Genomic DNA, 10,351 nt, shown 5'->3' with positions numbered 1-10,351 from the left:
GCTCTTGCTTTTGCCCACTTTTGCATTGAAGTATAATTTTATTCCTAATTATATGTTAAACACATATATATATGTATGTGTTGAATTCATCAATCATATAAATAGTGATTTAGTGTCTGACAATATTTATAATATTATAAAGTGATTCATATTAGTGGTTTAAAGTGTGAAGCCAGAAAGATTCCAGGGGAAAAACAATAAAATATTATCACAAATAGAGTCATTGCAAATATTTTTGTAAATTTATTCCCAGATAGCTAATCAATACTATTTATTACAGAATATTTCAATTGATAAGTGTTTTTTTGGTGCCAAAAATTTCATATATTAAGTGTTGATTTATACACAGTATGTTTTTTGGAATTATTATGATTTGTGGTGGCATTTACTATTACTCTTTGGATTCCTGTAATTTGATAAAATGTAGCACATGTTTCATGATATATGAGCCAGCCTCTTTGTTACTCCTTTTCCTTTTCTTGCTTTCAAATTTTATCTATTCAAAGTGACATACAAAATTATATGTATTTATTTTGTGCAACATGATGTTTTGCAGTACATGTGCATTGTGTAATGGTTAAATGTAGCTTATTAACCCATGCATTGCCTCATTTATTTGTGGCAATAGCACTCAGCCATCCTTTCAGCATTTTTCAAGAATACAATATGCTGTCATTAACTATAGTCAATATGTTGCACAACAGATCTTTTTTACTTACTTCTCCTACCTAATTGTAATTTTGCATCTTTTGAACATCTTACATTCACTCCCCCTACCCAAGTGCTCCAGTCTCTAGAAATCACCAACCTACTGTATTTTGAGATCAACATTTTCAGGGTTCATATATGAGTGAGTTATGTGGTATTTGTCATTCTCTGTTTGTACTTCCTACATCCCTTATCATAATCTCCTCCCTGTTCATTTGTGTTATTGCAAATTGCAGAATGTTCTTCATTTATATGGTTGAGTAGTGTTCCATTTCATGTAATATAAAACACTTTCTTAAAATATTCATCCTTTGAAGGACAATGAGGTGTGCTACAATTAACATGGAAGTGCAGGTATCTCTTTGGCATACAAACTCTATCTCTTTTGGATGTATTCAAAGTAATGGGATTGCTGGATCATGGAAACAAGGCTTCTTTTTCTATTATTAATTTCAAGATGAACTTCAAACTATTTGCAATGTCTTCCTTCAAACCAACAATTGTTTGGTGAGATTACAAAATCTCATAAATTATTTTGAGAAAATTTGTATATTGAGAGATTTTAGGTGGCATCCATTTGTCCATTAAATTTTTGACTAGTTTCATTGGCATAAAGAAGAATCTTGACTTTTTACTTCTTATTTTATTCTTCTTTGGATCAACTCTTGGGAAGTTGTTAAAACTGTGTTACTTTTGTGGAAGTATCTTCCTGCTTTACATTTCTTGAATATTTTGTGCTGGGAAGAAGAATAAAAAAAGAAGCAAAGGTGTAGAATAAGTGCACATATCCTCCATGCTAAATGATGAGCTTTGTAACAAGTTCTACTTGATATTGTTCTATCTCAATACTTGCTAGACACCATTGTGCTGGGAAAGGCCTTGATATCTGGGAATGCCTGGGAAGACAGTGTTGAGTATTGATACTCTTACCTTGTCAATTTATACATTTGGTTAATGACATTTTGGGGGGAAAAAGTCAAAGTGAAATTAAGAATTTCTGAGGGCATTTTTTCATTTTTCCTCATTTCAAATTCTGTCATTCCACTTTTTCAATTTCTCCTTAAAATTTTCACTATACATGGCTTTAAATTGGATTAAATCTTATAGGATCTACTTCCTTTAGATATATTGTCATATTTATAAGTAAGGTTGTTCTGTTTTAGTCCTATAATCCTTTCAGACTTAAGCAGTAATCAACTTTGTATCTTTGAGGCATGCCATTTCCTCCCCATAATATATTGAGCACTCATTGGACTGATGCCTGATAACACCAAAAGTATGAGAATTAAGTATTTGAGTCTTCACATATTTACAAGAAAACACCAGAAGTGTGCTTTCCTTAAGGGCAGAGAGTGTGTGCCCTTCACCGTAGGACTAATTTTGACCTTTTCACTATTAAAGGACTGGTGCAAGATGGTCTGTGTGATGTAGTCTCAAAAGGAGTGATACAGCTTTGTGGGTAGAGGAGAGCTACTACTGAATTAAAGACATGGGTCAAGCAGAAATAGCTCAGATCTGAGTCTATGTGTAGGACAGATGGCTGCAAATGGTCATTTGCTTCTTCATCACAGAGCTATAGAACATAGTCACTTCCTACTCAGGTGATGACCAGGACATTTGCTTACTTATTTTCCACATCCTGGATGGTGTTAGCAAGAGGCTGATTCCTGGTTTCTGGAAGGGGCAAGATAACAAGGCCAGCAAGGAGGGTGATGACTCCATAGATGATCCAGGGCAGACGGAGAGAATACCCCAGTAAGGTCATCAGGAGAGGAGCCACTATTGCCCCTATTCTGTGGAATCCTGAAATGATGCCCATCAGTATTGACCTTAGGATGAAAATAACAAAACAAAGGAAATCTTTTACAAATCTGTATATATGTTGTCACTTGTCAACTCCATTTTCATTTGGGAAGACAAAACGGCAGTGTTATTGAACATATGGGCTTTGACAACCAGGTCTTAATTGTGATATTGACCACTATTGATTTCTAATTAATCATTTTCATCATAATTAAAACAAGAATATTAATAGCACCAATCCTGTAGAGTGGCTCTTCAGATTAAGTGAAAAACTGCAGTAAAAGACTTGGCACATTGTGAGGCATAAAGTCTGTTTTAAATAATTGTGGATTATTAGTTGCTTTTAAAATTTGTATTACAATTCATGTCTTGGACACATCAGCAGCCTCATTTTTATTCCTGTATTAAGTGTCAATTAGTTCAGAAAGTCCTGTTTGGAAAGCAGATAGAAGGTCTTTGAGCTCTTGTACCTGAATACAGTGGGGAGGAGCTCAATTTGGTGAAGAACATAACCAGTCATGGCAGCAGAAACAAATCCAATTCCCAAAGTTGCTAAAGATACACGCAGAGTCTGCATTTCTGGAGAGAAAGGACCAGGAAGAATAAAAAATCTTGGCTGAAGAAATATGCTATCTCTAACTAATTGTGAGGTGATTCTGTTGTAGTGTTTGCAGGTGAGAAACAAATGACAGACAAAATGCAACCCCTCAGAGATGATGGAGAGGTTGATGAGCATCTGAACACTGGGCTGAAACACTAAACAAAAGGATCTAAATCTCTTGCCTCAATTTTCTCTGCACATGTGTGTATTGCTCATAATGGTGGGAATAGAGAAATCAGGAAATATTTGTTTTATTAATTCTGTCAATGTTTTTCAGGGCATTTTCTGAAGGGCCTAGAACTATATGTGAACAAAAACTGAGGAGTTTATGACCCATGTCTTGAATAGCTTAGAACTAAGGTTATGAGAACAATGTGTGATGTGGGGCAGGTCCTCCTCCACATAGGGACAACGAGATTGGACAATCTGAAAAGAGGCAAGTTCTAGGCAATAATTCAGGATTTTAAAGGCCTGGTATTAGAAAGTCTGTTCAGAAGTGAATAATGTCATCCTGGGTATTAATCACATACTTTTGAATTACAGAATTAACAGAGGTTAAACAGATTATCTTTAATTCACTAAAATAATCAAAATAGGACTTTAAAAGAATACAGATTGTTCTCCTGTATGGCAGAAAACTTCTTTTGGGAGAAGAATGGAAACTTCCAGTCTGAAATCCTACAAAATATTTTCCTCCTCTGGGAACATGGTGGAGCATGGTGACCACAGAAATCCTACAATCATTAATGAGATCATTTGGGTAAATTAGTAAAATAGGTTGGGTTGTATTCTTAATCTGTTTCTAGTGTTTTTCCTAGTGCATTATTGCTATACATTATAGTGGGGTTCGTTGTGATACATTCATAAGTGCATATGACATAATTTGTTCCATTTCAACCCCTAGTACTTCCCCTTTCACTCTCTTCCTCCATCTCCCTGATCCTCTATTCTACTGATCTTCCTTTCATTTATTTATTGTTTTTAATTGGTGCATTATAATTACATGTAAAAGTAGAAGTCATTATTCATTTCTTCTCTAAGGACAAATTACAAAACAGATTAGAAGACATATTAAGATTAAATGATTCCCTTACTCCTGCTGTGCTCTTGCTTTCTGTCTGAAGACAAAGGATTTTTATTTCACTGAATACAAGAAACCTTTCCTAATAATATTATGAGTTAGGGAGGCCTTAAAAATAAGGAAGAGTCTCAGGGAGAGTATCACATGCCCACTTGGAGATGCAGTTGCAAGGCCTACATCCTCCAGGATTATTATGAAAATTGTCATTAGCCAGAGGCATTAGCTCCTCTTCTAAAGACACTGTTTTGTACCATTGGAACTGCTGTTCAGGTTCATCTTGGATGTGGTCAGGACAGCTTTGTGTCTGAACCATACCTTAAGGACATAGGCACAGTTGGAGCCTAAGTCCTTCCAAGAGCTTGCCATAATCCATTTCAAATCTTCATATTAACTACAAAGAATCCTTGGCTTTTAATGATATTCTTGTGCATCAGGCAGGTAACATAATTTAATTCCTAAGGAATGAGGGAAACACTTTCTTTCCCCAAACCTTGTTCTCTCTCACCTTGGGGCAAAAATGTGTTGACTAGAATGGAAACTCCAGCCAGGAATGAGAACAATATCTGGTTTGTCCGACGACCCATGTAATTCAGAGTCCAAAGGGAAAGAAAGCTGGCTGTGAGCATGATGGCTCCAAAGAGAACCTGGAACAGGAAGATATTGCTCCCCAGGTGCTGCAGGTTGAGTACGAGGCCATAAAAGGATACAGCATTTGAAAATCTGAAGTGAAAGGAGAAGAGACATCTAATAACATTTAGAGCCTAAGGAACATTCCCTAAGATTTTGAAGGAGATTCCTACATGATAATTATATTGGCTCAAGATGGTAAATATTCAGTGATAATTGTAGAATGGAATAATAGAACAATTGTTTTTAAGGCAGTGATCTTAAATTACCATAGATTACCATGGGCTCTTTATTGTATAATTTTTACTGAGGCCACAAAAGAATATATAGCAGATACACACATATTCCAGTAAAAGTTAATTTTTGAACTGCTTAATTCTAGGCAGAAAAAGGTAATTTGAAATCTGAGCTAATCATTCAATTTAAGGGGATAAAGGAATGAACATAGATAGGGGTAGACATTCGAAATTAGGTAAATTGTTTCTTTGCAACAGTGAGTCTCTCTAGTTTGATCCCTGGTATGGAGTCCTTTTTCACCTTAATCCTAGTAAGTAAGGGTGCAGGGCACTAGGGAGAAGAGTTTTCCATGTGTTTCCTGGTTTTTAAGAGTATAACGACCTAGGCAGCTGCAGAGGTGTCCACCTAGCAATCCCAGTGACTCAGGAGACGAAGGAAGGAGCATTGCAAGTTCAAGGCCACTTTGGGCAACTTAGTGAGAGAATTACATTTATTGATTTGTATATGCTGAAACTAATTTGCATCCTGGGATTAATTCAACTTGATCACAGTGTACAATCCCCTTAGTGTGTTTTCAAATTCATTTTTCTAATATTTTTAGTAAGGATTTTTGTGTCTATATTCATCAGAGATGTTGGTCTGTATTTTTTCCCTCATGGTTTTGGCATCAGGATAATACTGATACTGGTTTCAAGGAATTAATTTGGAAGTATTCCCTCACTTTCTATTTTATGATATAATTTGATGATGATTGACATTAGTTGTCTGTTGAAAGTTTCCTTTATGTCTTCAATCTCATTCCCTGATATTGTTCTATTCATGTTTCCCATATTCTCTTTTCTCAGTATGAGTAAGTGATAGATGTCTAGAAATTGTCATTATCTTCTAGATTTAAAAATTTATTGGAATATAAATTTTTAAAGTAGTCCCTAATGATCCGCTTGATTTCAAAAATGTTTGTGGTGATATCGCCTTTCTCATCTCTAGTTTTATTAACTTGGTCTCTAAACTCTTTCTTTTGGCTAGTTTGCCTAAGGGTTTATCAATCTTTGAACTTTTTAAGGAATGAAGTATTTGTTACATTGATCCTCCCCCCACTCAACCCCACACTATTTCATTTATTTGTCTCTAAACTTTTTTCTCATTTTGGAGTTAGTTTTTTTTCCTGATTTTATGGCACATTGAGATATAATATTGGATCATTTATTTGGGACTTGTTTCTCTTTTTTTAATGTAGGCATCTACTTCTATAAAATTCCTCTCAGCAACAACTCTGCATAATGTCCCAGAACTTTTTAATGTTGTATTACTATTCTTGTTTGATTCTAGAAATTTATAAACTTTCTCTTATCATTTAATCTAAGACCCTTTTCTTTTCAAAAGAGAATTATTTATTCCCCATGTGCTTATGTAATTTCATGTTTATTTCTAATTGAATTCCATTATGATCTGATCAAAGGGATTATATTGATTATTTTGTATTTTCAAACACCTATAACTTAAAATATGGTCTATTTTGGAGAATGTTCAGTGAGCTATTGAGAGAAGGTGAATTTGCTTGTTATTGGATGAAATAGCCTATAATTTTCTGTTGGGTGCATTCAATTTATGGTATTATTTAGATCAGAAGGGTTGTGTTTGTTGTTTTTGTTGCTGTAAGCAAAATACCTGACTAGAAAAATTTAGAGGAATAAAAGCTTACTTAGTCTCATAGTTTCAGAGGTTCAGTCCATGGTCAGCTGTCTCCATTGCTCTGGGCCCAAGATAAGGCAGAAAGAACATTATGACGGAATATTGTTCACATTGTGGTAATCAGGAAACACAGAGAGACAAAGAGGGGCCAGGGAAACCAGATATAGTTTCCAAGGTCACACCCTCAGAGATCTACTTCCTCCAGCCACATCCCATCTACCTATTAGTAACACCCAGTTAGTCCATTCAAATTATTACCCAGATAGGGGGGTGGCACATGCCTATAATCACAGCTGCATGGGAGGCTGAGGCAAGAGGATCATGATTTCAAAGCCTGCAAAAGCAAAAGCAATGTACTAAACAACTCAGTGAGACACTGCTTCTAAATAAAATACAAAATAGGGCTGAGGATATGGCTCAATGGTCAAGTGCTCCTGAGTTCAATCCCCAGTACCCCCAAAATAAAAAAAATTATTAATCCATCAAATGAATGAATCCTATGATAAGGTTACAGCTCTCATAATTAAATCATTCCACCTCAGAACATTAACACAAGAGTTTTGGCGGGGCACCTCATCCCCAAGCCATAACATATCTGTTGATTTTATATCTTATGAGAGGGACATGTTGAAATCACCAGTATTATTCCATTCAGGTCTATCTTAGACTTAATGTCAAGAAGAATTTATTTCATGTAATTAGGTGCACTGATATTTACTTTAGCCATAAATATCGCTATGATTATCTCTTCTTATTGGATTGTTCCCTTTACAAGTGTGTACTAACCTTCTTTGTCTCATCTGATTAACTTTTGCTTGAAATCTCTTTGTTACACATGAGTATAGTGACAACTACTTTTTTAACCCCATTAGCATAGAATATAATTTTCTTTCTTCCTCTATCAGCTTATGGCTATCTTTGTTGATGAATTTGCAAACAGCATATACCTGGGTCTTGTTTTTAAATACATTCTGTTTGTCTACAACTAGCAGAAGTTGAGCCCTTTTATTCAGAGTTCTTATGAAGAGATCATAATTATTTTCTGCCATTTTGATTTGTTTCATGTATTTAAATTTAAAAATTAGTAACTGCTCCTCTAGTGAGTGTAATCAATTGCAGAGCTTTGTAGTTTGTTTGCAAGTTCTTTTGTGTGTAGTATTTCTTTTTTAAAAAATTCTAAGTTGTTATATATGACAACAAAATGCATTACAATTCATATTCACATATAAAGCACAATTTTTTATATCTATGATTGTATACAAAATATATTTACACCATTCCTGTCTTTATACACGTACTTAGGGTAATGATGTTCATCTCATTTCACCATCTTTTTATACTGCCGTATGCCTTCCCTTATATCCATTCCCCTTTTCCCTATCTGGAGTTTGTCTAATCCACCCATGTTTTCCCTCCCAGCCCCACAATTAATCAGTCTCCTTATATCAGAGAAAACATTCAGCATTTTTTTGAGATTTGTTTACTTCACCTAGCATTATATTCTCCAGCTCCATCCATTTTCCTGCAAATGCCATGATTTTATTCTCTTTTATTGTTGAGTAATATACCATTATCTATATATACCACATTTTCTTTATCCATTCATTTATTGAAGGGCATCTAGATTGGTTCCACAATTTAGTTATTGTGAATTGTGCTGCTATGAACATTGATATGTCTATTTCCCTGTAGTATGTAGTTTTTAAGTCCTTTGGGTATAGACCAAGGAGTTGGATAGCTGGATCAAATGGTGGTTCCATTCCCAATTTTCCAAGGAGTCTCCATACTGCTTTTCATATTGGTTGCACCAATTTGCAGTCCCGCCAGCAATGTATGAGTATGCCTTTCCCCCCACATCCTCACCAACACTTATTGTTGTTTGTCTTCTTAATAGCTGCTATTCTGACTGCAGTGAGATGAAATCTCACGTAGTTTTGATTTGCATTTCTCTAATTGCTTCAGATGTTGAACTTTCTTTGTATATTTGTTGATTGATTGTATATCATCTTTTGAGAGGTGTCTGTTCAGTTCCTTGGCCCATTTATTCATTGGGCTATTTGTTTGTTGTTGTTGTTGTTGTTGTTTTGTTTTGTTTTGTTTTTGTTTTTTGGGTTTTTTTTTTTTGGTGTTTAGCTTTTTGAGTTCCTTATATACCCTAGAGATTAGTACTCTATCCATTGTAAGAGTGGTAAAAATTTGCTCCCAAGATGTTTCTTTTGCTCAGAAGAAGCTTTTGAATCCATCCTATTTATTAATTGTTAAATTTTAATTCTTGCATTATAGGAGTATTATTAAAGAAGTTGGGGCCTAATCTGACATGATAGAGATTTGGGCCTACTTTAACTTTTAATAGGCACAGTGTCTCTGATTTAATTCCTAGGTCCTTGATCCACTTTGAGTTGAGTTTTGTGAATGGTGAGAGATAGGGCTTTAATTTCATTTTGTTGCATATGGATTTCCAGTTTTCCTAGAACCATTTGTTGAAGACACTATCTTTTCTCCAATATGTTTTGGCAACTTTGTATAATATAACGGTAATTATGTGGGACAGTCTCTGTGCCCTCTATTCTGTACCACTGGTCTACCATTGTATTTTGGTGCCAATAGCATGGTGTTTTTGTTAGTATTGTTCTGTAGTATAGTTTAAGATCTTGTATATTGATACCATCTGCCTCACTCTTCCTGCTAAGGATTGCTTTAGTGATTCTGGGTCTCTTATTTTTTCCAGATGAATTTCATGACCACTTTTTCTATTTCTATGAGAAATTTCATTGGGGTTTTGATTGGAATTCCATTAAATCTGTATAGTGCTTTTGGTAATATGGTCATTTTGATAATATTAATTTTGCCTATCCAAGAACAATGGAGATTTTTCCATCTTCTAAAGATTTCTTTAATTTCTTTCTTTAGCCTTCTATTGTTTTTGTTGTAGTGGTCTTTAACCTCTTTTGTTAGGTTAATTCCCAAGTATTTTATTTTGGGAGGAGGCTATCACAAATGGGGTAGTTTTCCTCATTTCCTTTTCAGAGTATTTGTCACTGATGTACAGAAATCCCTTTGATTTATGATTTTGTATCCTGCTACTTTGATGAACTCATTTACTAGTTCTAGAATTTTTCTGTTTAAATTTTTGGTCTTCTATATGTAGAGTCATATTATCAGCAATTAGTGCTAATTTGAGTTCTTATTTTTACTATCCATATTCTTTTAATTTCTTTCTTCTCTCTAATTGCTCTGGCCAGTTTTTCAAGAACCATGTTAAAAAGAAGTGGTGAAAGAGGGCATTCCTTTCTTGTTTCAGTTTTTAGATGGAGTGCTTTCAGTTTTTCTCCATTTAGAATGTTGTTGGCCTAGGGTCTAGCATAGATAGCTTTTACAATGTTGAGATATGTTCCTTTTATCCCCAGTTTTTATAGTGCTTTGAATATGAATGGGTTCTGTATTTTGTCAAATGCTTTTTCTGCAACTATTGAGATGATCATATGATTCTTATCTTCAAGTTTATTAATGTGATGAATTACATTTATTGATTTCCATATGTTGAACCAACCTTGCATCCCTAGGATGAACCTCACTTGATAAAGGGGCACTATCATTTGGAT

At 34.7% G+C, this 10,351-nt stretch overlaps 1 protein-coding gene across 6 annotated transcripts in view; it reads right to left on the bottom strand.

Moving 5' to 3' along the window:
• Positions 1–220: 220 nt before the first annotated feature.
• Positions 221–10,351, bottom strand: part of LOC124093178 (steroid transmembrane transporter SLC22A24-like) — a 57,834-nt gene continuing 47,703 nt past the window's right edge. For 2 of the 6 annotated variants that reach the window (XM_046445466.2, XM_046445465.2), the window contains 4 exons: positions 4,699–4,913; positions 2,982–3,090; positions 2,334–2,537; positions 221–1,445 (listed from right to left, as the gene is read on the bottom strand). In XM_046445466.2, coding sequence (XP_046301422.1) covers positions 1,385–1,445; positions 2,334–2,537; positions 2,982–3,090; positions 4,699–4,913 — 589 coding nt within the window. In that variant the 3' untranslated portion in view covers positions 221–1,384. The other 4 variants (XM_058579550.1, XM_046445468.2, XM_058579551.1 and 1 more) reach the window with 4 other exon arrangements.

Source organism: Marmota monax, unplaced genomic scaffold (genome assembly GCF_021218885.2).
Source record: "Marmota monax isolate L192 unplaced genomic scaffold, Marmota_monax_Labrador192_F-V1.1 WCK01_AAM20220418_F8-fsc00038, whole genome shotgun sequence".
Taxonomy (NCBI): Eukaryota; Metazoa; Chordata; class Mammalia; order Rodentia; family Sciuridae; genus Marmota; species Marmota monax.
This window is presented reverse-complemented; position numbering and strand designations above follow the sequence as displayed.